Raw genomic sequence first — 19,360 nt, forward strand, 5'->3', positions numbered from 1 at the left:
TGCATTACATACACAGACACACAGTCATCTTCAAGGTTCAAGAACAAGCCCATGTGGTTAGGGATATAATTCTGTAACAAGGGTAAAAGCATGCTTTTGGCTGTGAATTCTCGTGAGGGGCTCGGAGTACCCTGGATCTGCATCACAGTTGAGGCCTTCAGCAAGCAGGGGAACAGCTCCTGTGCTGTCCTCCACACACAACCCCTGCAGCCCCGAGGAGCCCTTCTATTCCTCCTTGTGTCTATAGTGAAAACCTTTCTGCCCACAGGCATTTAGGGCTTCTTGAATTCCAGCTACAGTTCATCACTCACTGAAGGTATACTGTCTCTAGAACTGCTGTGTCAGCACGTGTGAGACTAGACATCTTCCAGTCTCCAGTGGTAATGACAGCTTTTAATCCAGATGAGTTACTCAAAGAAATTCAAAGCTTTATAGCCCTTTAACTTATTCTTTAATTACTTTTATTTCTTTGTGTGTCTGTGCATGTGCACTCATGCCATGGCACACATGGGGACAACTTGAAGGAATCTAAGTCTCTTTCTCCATTATGTGGGTCCCAGGGACTGAACTCCCATCTGCAGACTTGACAGCAATCAGCTTTACCTGCTGAGCCATTTTGAGCCCTTCTGCTTGTTCACTTTATTTGCGTATTATTTATTTTTAACTTTTTGAGGCAGGATTTCATGCAGTCCAGGCTGGTCTGCAGGGATGACCCTCAACCACCGATCCTATGTCTCTACCTTCCAAGTGCTGGGATTGGAAGTGTGTGCTGATATGCCTCTTAGAAACAAGAGAGAGGTTTTAGTTTTTCTTTTCCCTGTTCTGTCCCCTTGTGACAAAAATCAGCCAGTCAGCTCATGTCTTTAATGCCTGCACTCAGCAGGCAGAAGCAAATCGATCTCAGTTCAAGGCCAGCCTGAGCTACAGTGAGTGCCTGGCCAGCTGGGACTGTACGGTGAGACCCTACATTAAGAAAATAGCTCGGTGTTGCAGGTCATGGGGAGAACCATAGAAAGACCTGGGAGGGAAGTGCCTCAGCCCCTGCCATCATTCCAGAGGTGAGGAGATACGGAAAGACTTAGAATTCAGGTCATACAGCAAAGACAGGGCTAGACCCTATAACCTAGCTGCACACTGTCACTGTACACTTGCACAGACATCATCCACAGACAGAAATGACTACAATTTACAAATCTGTCAGTCCAAAAGAAATAGACACATCTTAATATTACCATGTATGTATGTACATGTGTTATGTATGTGCGTATTGGCAATGCCAGAAATTTAACCAAAGCCTTGTGCATGCTAAGAGACTATCATTGAACTACACCCCCAGCTCACTCTACTTTTTATTGAGACAGGCTATTCTTGAACCTGTGATCCTCCTGCCTCAGCTTTCTAATAAGCTCGGACTACCAGCCTCTGTGACAACTCCTGGCACGCCAATCATTTATTTTAAAAGTTGACAGCAGTCATACAGACATATCTAAGAGCACATAACAAAATCCCCCAGACCACCAACTCTAGATCCAGTGTGTGCTGGGGGGGGGGTTGTTACTTGTTTGTTTGCTTGGCCTGGAACTCGCTATGTAGACCAGACTGGCCTCAAAGCACAGAGATCTGCCTCGCAAGCACTAAGATTAAATAGTGCACTACCATAGCCAGCTCAGATGCAATTTTTACTTTCACTTCTGGTCTAGAATATTGAGTGAGTTCTCTTGATCTTTCCTGAGATGGATCCAACAAAGCCTCCCATCAGAAATTATAAAGACCAGATGATATGCTAACCTCCTAGAAACAGCTCAGACCACAAAGCACTGCCATCGCTTGGGGCAGTGTGAAACTTACTGCTCAGAGTCATAGTAGTCCATCCGCTTCTTCTTCTTATTGTAAGCTGCAACTCGGAAGGGAACTATTTCCAAGGTGATCAGGCCAGGAGCCATCGTCAACACTTTGGCACCATGGGTTGGCTCATAGAGGTCCTTCCCTGTCTCTGGATGAGGCATGCCAGCTGGGTCTCGTCCAACTATATAAAAATTGGCTCCTGCCACCATCCGTGCTCTGCAATGCCATTGGACCTAGAAAAGATGTCCACACATTAGGTGACCACGCTTTGATGACTGAGTGATAAGAAAGAGCAAATACACAATAAATGCATATGCATTTGTGTTTAACTCTTTCCCACTGAGCTGCCCCCAAAGCAAGATCATAAATGGACATGAATATATAGGTGCATACATTCATAGATTATTTGTTTATGAGGTACATGGCTATACATATATCCACGTGTAAGATTTTACATGAACATAAGAAGCATTCACAGAGCTCAAGCTCCAACCTGCAAGGCTAGAAGTCGAATGGGGCTGACCCTTACATGTAAGTAAGGATAAGGGGGCCTTCCAAAGGGATCAATAGGGCAGGCTTAAACCCCGACAGATACCATACTGACTGTTCCAGAGACTGGTGTAAAACATGACCTAATTAAGGGACGACTCGGGAATCCATGGAGCAGTATTTCAACTGCTCCTGTTTGCATGCCTCTGCTCACTTACATGACTGTTTCTAACATGGAGTCACTTAACAACTGGAGAATAACTCCTCCCCTCTCCAAGGACAAAAACTCTAAAAGATAATCCTCATTACAACTTCCTATGCTCAGGACATGACCATTAGATATACAGTCTCAAACCCATCTCATTTTTAACACTTTCATATAGCAGATCTTAGCATTAATTGTTCTTTAGGAAATAGATCTAGTGTTTAGTGACAAGAGGCAAACGTTTTTAATTTGCCAACTAATTATTGAAATAGATAATAAAACTGTATATTCACAACACCAGTTTCAGTATTAGAAGTAAATTCTTCCCTGCTCAGCTCCCACTCTGTTCCTAGGTTGGAATTTAGGAGTCGAGCCATTAAATCTTATAGACTGGAAAATGAGGAACATCCTGTTGATAACCACACAGCCTTAACAGCTGCTCACTGTTCTGAAATGCATTTGTGCTAAGGAAACAAATCTGGTACCAGTGACTGCTCAATAACCCAGAGCACGATTACAGAAGAAGCACGTGTGTACTTTATTATGACAACTTGGCAAATACGTGTTATTGGCAGGCTTGTTCCTGATGTCACCAGAAAAAACTGAAGACATGAGGTGGGTTCCTTATCATCATCATCATCATCATATTATTATTATTTATTATTATTATTATTATTATTATATCATTTTTAAATTTTTATTTAAATTTGAAACAAGCTTATTTTTTTACATGTCAATCCCAGTTCCCAAACCCTCCATCCTCCCGCCCCCCCCGCACCAGCTCCCACCCTATTCCCTTTCTGCTCCCCAGGAAGGGGAATCTTTAAAGTCTGTCATATTATTTGGAGCAGGGCTGAGAGAGTAGCCCTCTATGTAGAATGGGCTCCCAAAGTCCATTCGTATACTAGGGATAAATACTGATCCATTACCAGAGGCCCCATAATCTGCCTAGTCTTCCTAACTAACACCACATTCAGGAAATCTGGGTCAGTCCTATACTGACTTCCCAACTGTTAGACTGGAGTCCAGGAGCTCCCCTTGTTCAGGTCAGCAGTTGCTGTGGGATTCTGAAGCCTGGTCTTAAACCCCTTTGCTCATCACTCCTCCCTGTCTGCAACTGGATCCCAAGAGTTTGGCTCAGTGTTTAGTTGTAGCTGTCTGCTTCTGTTTCCATCAGCTACTGGATGAGGGCTCTAGGATGGCATATAAGGTAGTCGTCAATCTCATTGTCGGGGAAGGACATTTAAGGTAGCCTCTCCACTATTGCTTAGATTGTTAGTTGGAGCCATCCTTGTAGATCTCTGGACATTTCCCTAGTGCCAGATTTCTCTTTAAACCTATAATGGCTGCCTCTATTATGGTATCTCTTTTCTTGCTCTCCTCTATTCTTTCCCTGACTCAATCTTCCTGCTCCCTCATGTTCTTCTCTCTCCTCCTCCTATTATTATTATTTTATTATTATTATTATTATTATTATAGTCTTCACTTAAAGGCTGTTTAAAAAAAAAAAAAAAAAAAAAAGGCCAAACGCATAAGTGAGGTGCTACAGAGACAGGAACCAGGCATGGTGGCACACTCTTGTAATCCCATCCCTTGAGAGACAGAGGAAGGAGGACTATACAACCTGGGCTACACTGTGAGTTACAGAGTAGCCTGGGATACATAGCAAGACCCTGTATCTCAAAAAGAAAGAGGTAAGGAAGAAAAGAGCAAAAAGAATGGGTAGTTTTTCACAAGCCACTAGAATCATGTCAGATTATAAACACTGAAACATTTAATTACTTCAAATATCAAAACAATTGCTAGGACTTAGTTTATTCCTTAAAGAATAAGAAGTTAAAAACTACTGTTCAACTAAGCAATAGACGCAGCTTCAGAAGCCACAGAAAGGGAATAAAATGGGCATCTCAGAACCCTCATACAGCATCAGTCCAGTGTGCAAATATACATAGACGCACACAAAGACTGTTATTTCCATTCCCTTTGTATTATTAGTATTATTCAGGTAGACACCAGCGACATTACAAATCAGGCCAAGGACACGTGTGCTGACATGAAGTCTATGAATGACAAGGCATCCTAAGGTCTCTGCCATATTTCCTGTTCTAGGATTTTTACACCAACTTACAAAGCACTGCTACGAGATACAGACAGCGCCTTTATGTGGAGTCAGGACGGCGACACTGAAAACTAGAAGCAAGGTAATGACTCACTTTCAGCCAGCCAGTAACACATACTTCTACATGTTAGTACCAGCCAGACAGTGAGGTACAAAACCAGTAACAAAAACACAGACAGGGCTAGACATGAGGAGGAGCACCTACTCTCTCGTGGTAGCTCAAGGGTTGAGTTAGTTAATACATATAACATACAGAACACCTGAACTGCAGCTCGGCTTCTCCAGGTGCTCTGCCCAGCCCCTTCCTTCTCCTCTCCAAGTGTGTGGCAAGGGCTCCCGTGAATCTCCAAACCCTAGCCTTGCTCTCCGTCTAGTATCCAGTGCTAACAACCTTCAACACAGAGGACCCCTTCCAGGGCGTGAGAACAGTGACTGAATCCTACTCTGTCCCCAAACCCCTTTCTAATTCAAGAAAGAACTTTCTGTTTATTATCACAGGCTATTTCATAACAAATCCTCCCATCCTCATTTTTTAAAACATTTTTTTGTTAACATACTGAATAAAATTTCACATCAACCCCATTTTCATACAGAGCACTAGAATCACAAACAGATTCCAAATAAGGAGGCTCATTTTCCAAGCTGAATATTTAATAAGGTTGCTATTCATAAGCCTAGTGCTGCCTGCCATAATTATGGTTTCCATTGCTACAATAAACACTATGCACCTTGGGAAGGTAAGGGTTTTCAGCTTATATAACCCCAAGTCCATCATCCAGGGATGTCAGGGCAAGAACTCAAGGCAGGAACCTGAAGGCAGGAGCTGATGCAGAGGTCATGGAGGATGGCGGCTTACCAAGGCTTGCACAACCTGCTTTCTTATAACACACAGGCCCAACAGCCCATGGTGAGCTAGACTCTCCCATGTCAATCATAAATCAAGAAAATGTTCCACAGGTTTGTCCACAGGCCAACCTGGTAGGGGCGTTTTCTTATTAAAGTCTCCCTCCTCCCAAATGACAACAGCTTGTGTCAAGTTGACAAAAAACTAATCAGCACACTGCCTAACTTCATTTGCGTCATTCTCACACTACATGGCATGCTAGAGAAACTCAGCTCAAATGACTTGCTTAAAATGATGAGGTTAGTGTCATCAGTACTGTCGGACATGGGCCAGAAACAAAGTGATGTGAGGAGAATTCTGGGTGCTTGTGAGAAAGCTCCAAGAGAACAAGACAACAGGCTGTGACCTCGATTTCTTCAAAACACCAAGCTGTCCTTGGAACCGTTTCATGTTCCTCCCAGGTGTAGCAGATAGAAGTGAGTTTCCTTCAGATTACTCATTATCGCTTGATGTTATTCAACTACATGTTTAAACTGTCCTTTGTATGCCTCTATGGAAAAACATGTTTTTGCCATCTGTGGCTTGTCCCGGTGACTATGTACAGCTTGAACTCATGAGAACTTCATTCAGGTGACCTTTCTTAACCCTCGAGTACAAACTGTCTGGGGCTCTGAATAAAGTTGGCTATTGCATGAGACTTAGTTCACCTCCACAGCAGTGATAAATACCAACCAGAGCAATTCAAGAACTAGACAGAAGTCATGGAAGCACACGGTGAACACCAAGGGCCATCGCTGGCCAATTCTAACCAACACCTTACTCCAACAGAAAGACCGGCAACATGGGGTGTTGACCTCACACAACGTTTCAATGTATTAGTGGAGCCAATCACATTTCCATCTTTCAGACTGCTGTTTTGTTTGTTCACTGTTCTTGCATAAAGAGTTAAGAGAGAATTCAACCCCAGAAGCTAAGCTCCACTAAAGATTCATGGGCTGCATTGCAAATAGTCAAAAGTCGTGGATTCTTTTAAAATGTTGGAAGGAGTTGGTATCACCGAATTACTCCGATCTTTTTACAAATGAGTCTTGACTCTCAGATAAGTCTAAATGAGTTCATCTTCCTGTAAGGAAGGGTTGAAATGGCACGGTAATAATGTGCATTCCTCTTTTATCTTGAAAACACAAGAAGCTGGCTTGGAATTTCCACTCACCACTTCTGAGATCACTCAGCTGATTTATTAACTCATTCAGCAAATATATTTTGAAAGCCTACTCTACCTTGAAACAGAAACCTAATTTTCATCATCTTTACATATGGCTATAAAAAGATCTCAAACATTCTCTTTAACTGCTGGCAGAATTCCAATACCCTGCCCTCCTATCAGAAAGCAATTTTACTTCCTGATTCAATCATGTTCTAGTCCTTCAGAGAAGAACCGATAAGGATCGTCTCCCGGGAGCTGAAGGCTCAGAAGTTAAGATCCAGTACCGCTCTTCCAAAAGACTCAAAGACCCAAGTCTGGTCTCCAGCAACCATGTTGGGTGTCTGAATACCTCTAACAGCAGCTCTCAGGGGATCCAATGCCACTGACCTCCTCCACAGACACCTGTACCTGTGTTCATGCTGACACAACCTCATGCTGACACACAGACACACAGTTAAAACTTAAATAAATCTTTTTTTAAAAAATGATTGTCTTGCTGGACACTTTCCTAAAATACTGAATGCATTTCACACTCAGATGGACACGTGTACACGAATGCCTTTGGGACCAGGGACAAAGCAAGCATGTGATTCTGCAAAGTTACCCTAAAGGCACATACATTGGAAGATTTGCATCTTAGTCTGAAACTCCTGGGGGTGGTGAGGCCTCTAAGACATGGAACCAAGGGGGACTTGACAGAATCAGTGGGACTCGGGCCCCTTCCTCTTTTCTCGCTGTCAGGCCGCAATGCAATCACTCGGCTCTGCCATTCACCGCTACCACAATACATCACTTTACCACAAGCCCAAAGGCAGAAAGGCCCGCCAGTCATGTACTGAAGCACTCAAATCATGAGCCAGACAAACCTTGTCTCTTTGTAAGTCCATTACCTCGGGCTTTTGTTACGGTGGACACGGTTGGCTGGCACACGAGAGACTCTTCAGCTCTTGAGAATTGTAGAAAAAGCCAAAGTCACACTGCATCTGCCCTCTGCTCTGGGGTCTTATTGAAGGAACAAAATCAGTGCTGCTCTGATTATGTCTGGACCTTGGCTGGTGGATACAAAACCACCATGTGCTGCTGCCCTGTTCTAGCTTCCGTATCTCCTTCACAGCTTAGAGCAAGAACCACAAAAAGGCACAAAAAAAAAAAAAAAAAAAACCTCTCCCAACTCTCCCGACAACTGGATGCCCACGGGATGCAGACACTAGAGGACACTCCCAGCTGCAGGAGAGTACTCAGCAGTACTGGGGGTTTGGAACACACCTAGCCATCGGGGGAAGGTCAACAGGCAGGCTGGTGATGCTACAGTGTTGGCGAGAGTGACGTCAGCACTGCGCTGGTATCCTACAAGCAGCCTACCTCGGTTGGCCCAGCATACATCATAGGAGATGGAAAGATGGCCACCACTGTTGTTTCAGGATTCAAGATACCCTCCTCCAGCACTGCAGCATGCTGCTTCATACGCCACATCAAAGGGACATCATCATCCTTCGTCCAGCCTCCAAGAGGATGGAGGAGCAGGACGGGGCGCCGGTAGCCCCTCTCTAGGAGCTGCTTGTGGGTGTCCTGCATTAGCAGGGCATGTCCGTTGTGCACCGGGTTGCGCAACTGAAATGCAAAGACAGCATCTGAAAAGAGAATTTCCAGAGTTAGGACAGGAACAAGCCATTCGTTCCCGACTGATGCTTACAAGTACTGAGCACGCAAGCTCAGAATCAGAAATGGGTAAAGCCATGGACTGGTGACTGTGTATTCCAAGACAGTCACCATCACTGCTACCAGCCCACACTCACCTGAGGAAGTGTGATACAAGAGCCACAGACATACGGTTACTCCTGCACGCAGGGGGAATGACGGCAAGTGTCAGGCTTTCTTTCTGGTCCTCATACTCAGCTGCTCACAACCCATACAAATCTGGGGTCAGTGTGTCAATGACACTTCTCAGTCAAACCCTCCAAAGACCCTAAGATCTGAGCTGATGACAAAACTCAGGTCATTTCCAGGACTTTATTAAGAAGAGACAGGGTATGAAGAGAGTTACAGCTTCACTTTGCATCTGCTACCCAAATTCATGCACATTACTGTGACTGAGAACAAAGCCACTATGTTGTCATCTGCGACTTAAGAGTCTCTGCTCAGGGTCAGGGCTAGTATTCAGACGGCGAAAGCTACAGGGTTAACTGAACTCGTTAGCTGTGTGTGCTCACGGCCCTGGTCTGTGTGTGCTCACGGCCCTGGCCTCCTGTGTGCTCACGGCCCTGGCCTCCTGTGTGCCCACGGCCCTGGTCTGTGTGTGCTCACGGCCCTGGTCTGTGTGTGCTCACGGCCCTGGTCTGTGTGTGCTCACGGCCCTGGTCTGTGTGTGCTCACGGCCCTGGCCTCCTGTGTGCTCACGGCCCTGGCCTCACCCTCTCTGTGCTCACGGCCCTGGCCTCACCCTCTCTGTGCCCACGGCCCTGGCCTCACCCTCTCTGTGCCCACGGCCCTGGCCTCACCCTCTCTGTGCCCACGGCCCTGGCCTCACCCTCTGCTCACGGCCCTGGCCCAACAGAAGACCTCACCCCTGTGCTCACGGCCCTGGCCTCACCCCCTCTGTACGGCCCTGGCCTCACCCCCTGTGCCCACGGCCCTGGCCTCACCCACCTGTGCCCACGGCCCGGCCTCACCCGCCGACGGCCCTGGCCCCACCCCTCTGTGCGGACCAAGCGACCCGCAGCAGCCAGCCTTGGGATGTAATTTCACAGAACAGAAGAACCACCCTGGCACAGGAGCTCTGTGTTCACTGTTCTCTCAACACCTGCCACATCACCCGACCTGCCACGTCGCCCCGCCCCCTGCCACATCACCCGCCACCTGCCACCCGCCCCTCGCCCCCCGCCCCCTGCCACTTAGCCCCGCCCCTGCCACCTCGCCCCGCCCCACCCCACCAGCCACCTGTCGTGCCACCCACCATTATGCCTGACTCACAGACTCTCTTGTTTACTTTTATTTTTCACTTTTACTAAGAACAATAAATGATTCGCCTATATTACTTTTAGTTATGTGCATCCGTGGAGGGGATGTGCACATGAAGGCGATGCCCTCGGAGGCCAGCAGGGTTGATCTCCTTAGAGCTGAAGTTACAGGCAGTTGTGAACTACCTGACCTGGGCGCTGGGAACCAAACGCAGGCCATTTTCTTTTCTTTTCTTCTTTTTCTCCCCCCTGCTGGTTTTTCGATTCAGGAGCCTGTCCTGGAACTAGCTCTGTAGACCAGGCTGGCCTCGAACTCACAGAGATCCGCCTGCCTCTTGAGTGCTGGCACTAAAGGTGTGTCCCACCAACACCGGGCTGCAGGTCATTTTCAAGAGCAGTGTAAGTCTCTCTGGAGCCACCTCTCCAAGCCCACCTTTCACAGTGGACATCATTTTCAATTCTGACCCCTCTACCACCATGACAAGTGCAGGATAACTAGTTACAAAAAATCAGAATTTGGGTGTTTTTATTTTGTCACAATCCCTTAGTATTCAATATCTGGAATATTATCATTATCTTCTGGCACTCTTAAGTTACCTTTCAAACATCAACAGGGCTTTTTCTAACCAGATACAAAGTTCAGAACAGTTTTTTTTTGTTTGTTTTTTTGTTGTTGTTGGTGGTGGTGTGGTGGTGGTTTGTTTTTGTGTTTGGTTGGTTGGGGGTTTTTATTGTTGTTGGGTTTGTTTGTTTGTTTATTTGTTTGTTTTTTGAGACAGGTTTTCTCTGTGGTTTTGGAGGCTGTCTTGGAACTAGCTCTTATAGACCAGACTGGTCTGAAACTCACAGAGCTCCACCTGCCTCTGCCTCTGCCTCTGCCTCTCGTGTTGGGATTAAAGACGTGCACCTCCATTGGCACAGTCTTGACAGAGGTATATGAGCACGTAATATTGTTTGCCTTTCAGGTGGAGGAAGTGTACAGATTGATCACTGCTTAAGAATGTGTTTAGAATCAGGACACACACACACACACACACACACACACACACACACACACACACACACACACACGATCCTAAACATTTCAGTGACAATAAAATAAAACTTCAGGAAACTAAAGACACCTACCCTGGATTCTAGACCAGAAGGGACAGAAACTTAGACAATGAATTGCTGACATTATCACAGCAATAAAGGAGCTCTGAGGGGAGGCTGGAGAGACGGCTCCATGGTTAAGAGCATGGGCTTGTCTGTCAGAGAACTAGGGTCCAATTCCCAGCACCCACAAGGCAGCTCACAACCACTTCCAGGGCTTTTGGACCTTCTGACTGTATAGGCACCACCAAGCACACACCGTCCTCTTACACACATGCAGCGGACACTCACACACAGAGAATAAAATGAATAATCCTTTTTAAGGCCCCATTAGGAAGGCCAACTGTGTGCCTGGGATGGGAGGACACCCCAGGAGCACTGACTGCATCAGCGGTGCTCTTCTGAGTTATGAGCATGATGCAGGCAGGCAGAGGACTGCCCCTACTTCCAGAGCTATGAGGGCTTTCGTCTGGAAGCCACTCCCAAAGACCAAAGTAATGTAAAAGCAACAACAGCAGAATGCAAATGACTGTGGGATCTGAGCTTAAAATATATAGGTGTTTTAGCCGTGGAATAGTTCTCTAATTTTTTTTTTTTTTACTTTTTTTATTATTTTAAAATTAAAGAGCAGAGTGGAACCCTAAGACAGGAGAGATGGCAACCAGTCACAATTTGTAGTGTAGTGTTTCAAATGAACTAAAAACAAAAACAAAACAGTACCCTGTCATTTCCTTTTTTAAAAATAAAAATACTAGAAGTCGGGGCATGAAACATTCGATAATTTTAAGGCTAAGAGCTATTTGTCAGAGTGAAATGGTCAGAGTGAACCATGGCTATGGTTCGGAAGCCTCTTCTGTTAAAGACATACATACTGAAATATTTTGATGCAATGACATGAGAGCTGAAATTTGATTCAGAATGTGGCAAGCGCATCCAGAGAGGGCAGGGATGGTGCAGATGAAAGGTGAATGAATGCCCCCCAAAGCAGTGCTGAAGCTGGCTCAGAGGCACAGGGGCCCAGCACGCTGTTCTCTGCATATGTTTTGAATTCCCCCGTAACGACGTGTTTTAAAAGAGAAGAGGGGGACCCGAAGCAGAGCTACTTTTAGATCCAGTTACATAACCCTCATTCTGCGAAGTTTACTATGGGAGCTGACCGTTCATAAAAGCAAATTTGATCCCTAAGAAGCCTTGAAGCGCTCAGTGCTTTGCAAGCCACAGGGCTCTGCTGCAACCACTCAACCCAAGCCCACAGTGCGAAAGCATCCAGAGATGGCACCTGGACCCATCAGCCTGGCAATCTCTGGACACCAGGACACTGTGGCTGCCAGGTTTAGTTAGCATGCCAGCTACAATTTACAGAAGACAGGACAAGAAGAAGTAAAATAAAATTCCAACCAAGAGGAAAATGCGGAGGCATCCCTGCTTTCCAGAGGGGATGTGAACACAGGATCATCCATTTTGTCAAAGATGGAGGACACATATAAGCTGGATGTAAAACCTGGCACGGGACAATCACATTATATTCTGAATGCTCCTTGGAAAGCATGTTAGTACCAAGTAAGGGCTACGAATAGAACTTGAAGTGGCCTGTGACATCCTATAGAGAATTAGCCCCGTGACACTCTACAGGTTTGACACAGGACAGTACAGAAAGGAAGGGGGCACAGACGCCAGAGGTAAAGCAGAGGTATGCATTTCCACATAAAACAGATCTCTGCCAACTGTCCCACTCTCTCTCCTCCTTTAACCAATGTGCCCCCCCCCAGGGCCAATTCACCTGACAGACCATACCCTGCACACTGTGAGGAGGTCACAAGCGCCAAGGGTACTGGGCTGGGCTCCGTAGCACTGACTTGCAAATTCCTGTGAACTGAGCAAACCTTGGCTCCAAGCTCAGATCACCTCTCCATCTGCCTCCTAGTGTCCCGAAACCACCCACGAGTCAAACCTGCCACCTTGTCCCTACCTGTCCCCACCTCCAGGTCTGCTCCCCAATGCAGAACACTCCAGCTCCCCTTTCTCCCACGCATGTGCTCAGACCCCCATCACCTCACACAGGGATCTGTACTGACCCCTCTCCCTCTGCAGTCTGGCAGTGCCGCAGACAGGGACAGGGAAGGTCCGAACAGATGAAAACCAGTTCAGACAAGCTCTCCCCAAGGGAGTGTGCTTCAGAGAAGGAAAGAACAAACGTTTGGTTTGGTTCTTCTGAGTCCATCAGGGAAGGCTTAGAAATCTGTCTGCAGAGAAGCGCGCTCACCCAGACGACGAGCTGCTTCCTGCTCTGCCACTCAGTGAGCATGGACCTCTTGTCAAATCCCAAAGGCGCCCCGCTTTCTGTCCCTGTGGACATCTAGCCCTGTCTTCCCAGACTAAATGTCACACAGGGTACTGGTCTTCCAAACTCACCCGCCTCTTACCTAACCCTCTTTAAAATAAAAAGCATGACATTGTCTACAAATAGAACATTTCAGTATCACCGTCTCAAAGGTTTGAATGCTTGCTTTTGCCTAGCTCCTAATTATTTTTTGTGCACATATTTTACACAGCCATAATCAAACAAACATGAAACTTCAGGCTCTGCTTGGGCCATCTGGGTCCAACCACCTGTTTCTCACTGTACACCTGGAGCATCAGGGGTCACTCTGTGCTGTGTGACACTCCACCGACATATTCATTCAGGGACCACATACTCAGGCCCTCACCATCATCTGTGCTCAGTGACTACGTGGCATCTCAGCCGTATCTCCATCGCCTGACTCCCAACTCATCAGGCGCAGACATCACGAAATCATCTCAACATTCACTACTCTCTGTCTTCCCACACTGGGCATTACTGCCTCGACCCAAACCCCACTCGGTCTAATCCTCAGCGCTTTCCCAATCCTCTATACCATGTCTGTGTAAAAGGACAGCTCAGTGTGGCAAGCCAGGAGGCCACACAGCAAGAAACATGTGAAATTGGAGCCCTTTCCTTCCAGCAAGTCAAGGGGGCCAGAAGAGAGGGGAGAAGTCCTTTTCAAAATGGATTTCACTGCTTAGAAAGTAAAGAACGATGTCAGTTGTGAAAAACAGCAACAACTCCCTGGATGTGAGTAAGGTAAGTCAAGTAATGACCTATCCAATGGCATGGGCAGCAAGAACTGCCAGAACCTAGTGAAAAGAGCTAGATGGCCCATGCTTTACACCAGCTGAGTGACCAAAGACAATGGCAGTTAGGGAGGAGGGGGAAAGGGGGAGAGAGGGAGGGAGGGAGGGAGGAAGGGAGGGGCAAGGCATTGCTTACTTTCCCTACCTAATGTTGCCAGTTCAATCCCCCACACACACGCACTACTTGTGGGTTCCCACAGCTGCACCCATCTCTTCTTCCATGCTCACTTGGTTAACTTTGGACTCTATCCGAGGGTGCTTCTTGCTTGTGGCCAGAACCTGCCAGACAGGGAGTCTCCTTATCTGGTTTCTGGTTGCAACACCTCTAGCTCACTGCTTTTGCCGTAGGAAAACACACTAACTTCACTGCCTCACCAGCCTCCTATATTGCCCCGGACTTTGCCTACAGTATCCTTCTAACATCTCTACTCATTCTTTTGAAACAGTCCGTAATGCAGCAACTCAACAAAAGCCGCAAAGCCCTCACAGACTGACCGGGTGCTCAGTGAACTCTCTCTCTCTCCCTCTCTCCCCCTCTCTCTCCTCACTTCAGATGAGGTGGAGAGGAGCAAGGAGAGGCATGAACAGACAAGCGGGGACAAAAGTGAGGCACTATCCCTGCTCTCTGCCTCTTGAACACATCAGACTGGCTGTCATTGGCTTCCTAATGAGTAAACAAAAACTACAAAGTAAACCCTCGCGTCTGTTGCTTATTTGCCTTGGTCTAAAATGGAAAAGTAAACAAAATAACACCACAAATCTTTGTTGTTTGATGTAAGGCTAATAACTGGCTCTCAGCTACTTTAAACAAAGTTGCAATCACTCATTATGCAACAAGTTCCCTAAATGACTTAAAATGTCTGGCTCACAAAGGGCACAAAACAGATGGGCTGGTAAAGTCTCTAATTATGAACAATAATTCCACGATAAGATGTCTCAACAGACCCAATAACTGACTAACATTGATTCAAGATATGAATTCATATTTGGGCAAAAACAAACTAAGGTGGTCTCAACAAGGCCTAAACTTGTTTCTGTTCACCACCAGAAAAAGAGACAGAGGGAGAATGGGAGGGAGGGAGGGAGGGAGACGGAAGGAGGGAGGGGGAGAGGAAGGGAGGGAGGGAGAGGAAGCACATGAAATGCACTACTATTGCTGATTATAAATAATAGATCCAACTAAAAGTGTCTTAAATAATTTAAATATGTATTATCTTTTTAAATATGAAGTTTGTAGATAAATGACAGAAACTCAACACAGAACACATGTTTGGAATTGTTATGAGAACACAGAATGACTACAAGAACTCCAAATACTCTCTCCTCACTGACAGCACCCAGATGGGGGGAAAAGACAAATGGTTTCTTCTCTCTCTCTCTCTGTGTGTGTGTGTGTGTGTGTGTGTGTGTGTGTGTGTGTGTGTGTGTGTGTGTGTGTGTGCGCGCGCGCGCGCGCGCGCGCGCGTTTCTTGGTGATAATACAGTTTCTTCTCAAGGACTTTTTTTTAAAGGAAGCTGTCTCTCTCCTTTACAGGACAATGGCCAGAAGCAACCTTCATGGCGTCTCTAAATTTCATACTGATACAAGGGAATCACATGCCACATTTTTAAATGAGCTCCAGTGTGTTTGAAAGCAGGAGATGAGGCTGTCCTTAGCCTGCCATTGTACGTAGCACTCAGAAATCACTGGATATTGAACCAAGGATGATGGGTATTCTTGTTTGTCAGTCTGACTCCATCTAAAACCCTGCAGACTGAACAACTACTGGGTTCTTGGACCTTCCACTGGCAGATGGCCATTGCCAGACTAGCCAGACCACAACCCATAAGCCATTCTAATAAATCCCCTTTAGACAGACAGACAGACAGACAGACAGATGATATATGACAGACAGATGATAGAATGATCCATTCATTCTATGAGCTCTATTTCTCTAGAGAACTCTGACTAATACACCAGGTGTCTGCTTCAAATTCACAGAGAAGTTCAGCAGACAAAGAGAGGTCCTACCCTGCAATTGTAGGAGCCAAGCAGGACACGGAAATGAACGATGAAGGAGGCAGGCAGAGCAGAAGCCACTGTGCACCGCAGTGTGTGGCCAATCAAAAGCCTCTATGTCTACACTACCTATGACCACATGACTTTAAACTGCAGCCAAGCACAGCAGGCTCCAGAGGAAATGGGTGTCCCCTTCTCCAACCTTCACACCAATTCAGGTAGACTAGCCTCAGCATACACCCAGAAACCAGGCTAACTTTCTCTCTTACTGTGTACTGTGTGCTCGCTGCTGTCCACAGTGCATTACTCATCTGATCTCATTCCAATTTTTAAAATAAAACCCTATGTTGGTCATGGAGGCACTCAGACCAGGCTGGTCTACTAGTGAGTTCTAGGCCAGCCAGAACCATCGTGAGAACCCATTTCAACTAACTAACTAACTAAAGCAAGCCCTGTGCATTAGGGTCCATAAGCATTACCATCAATTGTCAAAGAGCCCTCACAGAGGAAAACAAGATATGACACTCCCACATGGTAAAGCAGGACACTATCCAAACAACCTGAAGCTAAGGGGTGTGCAGGGCTGTCCCTGTCCCCACTGCTCGTCACCACCTGGGACAGAGGCTGCAGGCTCTTAGGTATAGCTGGGTTAGTCAGCCATTGCCCGTTATTCATTCCATATCATTCATACCCACATTCATCTGCCCCTTCCAGGCGACCTCCAGAGACTTCCACACAGAAAGCATTAAGGAGCGGCCCGGGGCTTAGGGCTCTGCCACCTCTGCGGATGGGCTGACATAGGAAACCGGAACAATGGAGAACCCTTAAGCCTTTAAACAGTCTGGCCAAGCCTTCCGGGAGTGAGTGCTCTTTTCACCAAAGCACCTTCAATTTCCAAGCACGTACACCTGGTGCCCACGGCTGCACATCCTTTACCAACTCCCACGTAGACACTTGGTGAGGAGATCGCGTCCTGGATGCCTGGGAGTGTAAGGCTGCAGAAAACAGCACCTTGGCCTCCCTGAGCACACTGCTCCGCTACATCCCAGAATGATGAGAGTCCTGCAGGTGCTCCCTTCACCCTCGGAATCATGGGAGCACTGCGGGACTGCTCTGGAAGCAACTTGGTTCTGCTGCTGCTTCTTGATTTCTTCTTTACCCATAAAAGCCCCCTCTCGTGTTTACTGTTGAAACGTCAGCACTCAGCACACGAGCAGACAAAGACATACAACAAACACAGGTTAACGGAACAGACGCAGGGAAGTGGTACCCTCTGTCCCATGAGGTGCAGCACGGGTGTGAGGGAAAAGCTCCAATAAACTGTCTTATACAGTTCTACTCAGCTCTAACACGTGTGTTTTACAATAAACAGCCAATTTGCTACATCCGTCTTCCATACCATATGCAAAATGTTAACTCAAATTCTAAGAATGTAGCAAAATACGAGAAAAAAAAAAAAAAAAAAACCTAGGCCTGGCTTGATTTCCACTTTTCTTTATCGATTCTATTACCTCATACACCTTTAGTTACCACCTGTTATATACATATGAGATAGTATTAGGAAAAACTTGCGGAACTTTCTCTCCAAGTGCTCTCATACTAGACTAGTGGTCCACATCTTACCAGCATTCATATCTTTAAACTTCTGCTTGAGCTCAGTAGGAGTAAGACGATACTGATCAAGGCCATCATTCCAGTAAATTCGGTCGAGGACTTGAAGATCTCCTCCAATCAGCCAATCCCCTTGTTCCATGACCATCTAACGGGAAGCAATAGGAAATAAGATGCTACAACAGAATCAAGAAAAGGTAAGCCCAGCTTCTGCAAGCTGGTCTCCATCTTAAAGGCCAACCTAAGCTTATGGACATCACTGGAATGAAAGATGCCGAAGAAACACTGTGATATAATGTCTGAATGAATTTCTGAAAAAAGCAACCAAAACCTATGTGAATGATTATTACGTTTTTAGTTTTTAAAAAATGGCATTTTTCCCCACTGTTATTAGATACTGGTTAACAGAAAGATCTGTAACCTATAGGTAGGCCTATAGGTTACATCTTATGTGTCCTCTAATCTCAAACCTCTGACACTAATGATTACTGACAAGTATATGAAAATTTGTCATGCTCACTGATGAATTCATGCACACTTTCTCAAATTATATCTGCCCTCACCCGCCTTGCCCTATATCTGGAGGTCTGCACCCTCAGGACCCACATTTACAAAATGCAGCTGAAGCCCACCCTAGTGCACTTCATTTTTTTCTAAAGCTCAGAACCTACTTTAAGACACTACACAACTGACAGAGATTTGCCTTCAATACTGACATTTCCACACTCACTATTCAAATGAGGCACCTCAGGGAGATGAATCATGTTTCTCTGGTTTTCCACAAGAATACAACAATGTTAAGAGGTCAAAAATATTGCCACCTTGGTGTGGGCCCCCAGTGGAACTGACCCTCAAATCTTCCTTGTAAGAACACTATCACTACATTCCAAGAGAACAAACCTTTTTCCCAACACGTCTAAGCCCTGCATTCCAAGCCAGCCCTGAGCTCAGTACCTGGTACCCAGTAAACACTGTAAATTATGTGTTATAAGCACAGGGCTCTGGATTTAATGCCCAGCATCAGGGATTTCAAAAAGCTATAAAGAGTCACTGGATAAATATTTACATGAGCCAAAATGGCAAAACCATTTGCTCATTACACTCATCGAAGAGCCAGTCTCAATTCTGCAAAACTTGACAGCCCAGGGGAACAATTAACACAGAGCCGACGGCCACATTTCAACACAGTGTTGCTGTCAGATGAGTCAAGACCTTAATGTAGGGGTGGTTCTTGCATGTTGTTCCCCACTGTCTGGCGCAACGCTCCTCTTTCCGGTGCTCAAAAAATTCCGGATTTCGAAGAATGGCTACCCGACGGCCTTCATACATGAGAGCGAATGCTGTGCAGCCGTCCAGCCTCTCTTTGTCCTCGTGTGTAGCTGGCAGAACTATAGGCACTGACAAGTTGATAACACCCCCTGCAGGGCCCAAAAGAACACCAAGTCCTCAACATGTGTGCACAGACATGGACATACACACAACAGATTATTAGTTCACTAGTTGATGGAAACAGTGTTAACGAAGCAATGCACTGTCTCTTAGTACCTGACGCAGAGGAGTCAGAGGAACAACCAGTTTATTCAGAAAGTTAAGGGAAGAGAAGGCAGCAGGAAGAGAACGGAAGGGAAGCAAAGACATGGGCTGGAAAAGAAGGAAGAGGGTGGGGAGGAGGGAGGAAGGGGATGGGAGGAGGGAGGGAGTACGGGGATAAGCTGGAGGAAGGTGGGGATGGGAGAGGAGGAAGAAGTTTTAAAAGAGGCAAAAGAACCAACACATTTCATATACTAATTGTCACAAGTCATCCAACTATCCTTAGGGAGAAAGTTTATACAGAAT

The 19,360-nt window shown here is 46.2% G+C and overlaps 1 protein-coding gene across 1 annotated transcript in view; it reads right to left on the reverse strand.

Annotated features, from left to right (window-relative positions):
• The window catches only part of Papss1 (3'-phosphoadenosine 5'-phosphosulfate synthase 1), a 66,907-nt gene that overhangs the window by 12,012 nt on the left and 35,535 nt on the right, over window positions 1–19,360 (reverse strand). Inside the window, exons 8-11 of the mRNA XM_051185490.1 lie at window positions 18,737–18,942; window positions 17,537–17,672; window positions 8,072–8,340; window positions 1,849–2,078 (exon numbers count right to left, since the gene is read on the reverse strand). Of these exons, the coding sequence (XP_051041447.1) occupies window positions 1,849–2,078; window positions 8,072–8,340; window positions 17,537–17,672; window positions 18,737–18,942 (841 nt within the window). The remainder of the gene's footprint in view (window positions 1–1,848; window positions 2,079–8,071; window positions 8,341–17,536; window positions 17,673–18,736; window positions 18,943–19,360) is intronic.

Source organism: Phodopus roborovskii, unplaced genomic scaffold (genome assembly GCF_943737965.1).
Source record: "Phodopus roborovskii unplaced genomic scaffold, PHOROB, whole genome shotgun sequence".
NCBI lineage: Eukaryota > Metazoa > Chordata > Mammalia > Rodentia > Cricetidae > Phodopus > Phodopus roborovskii.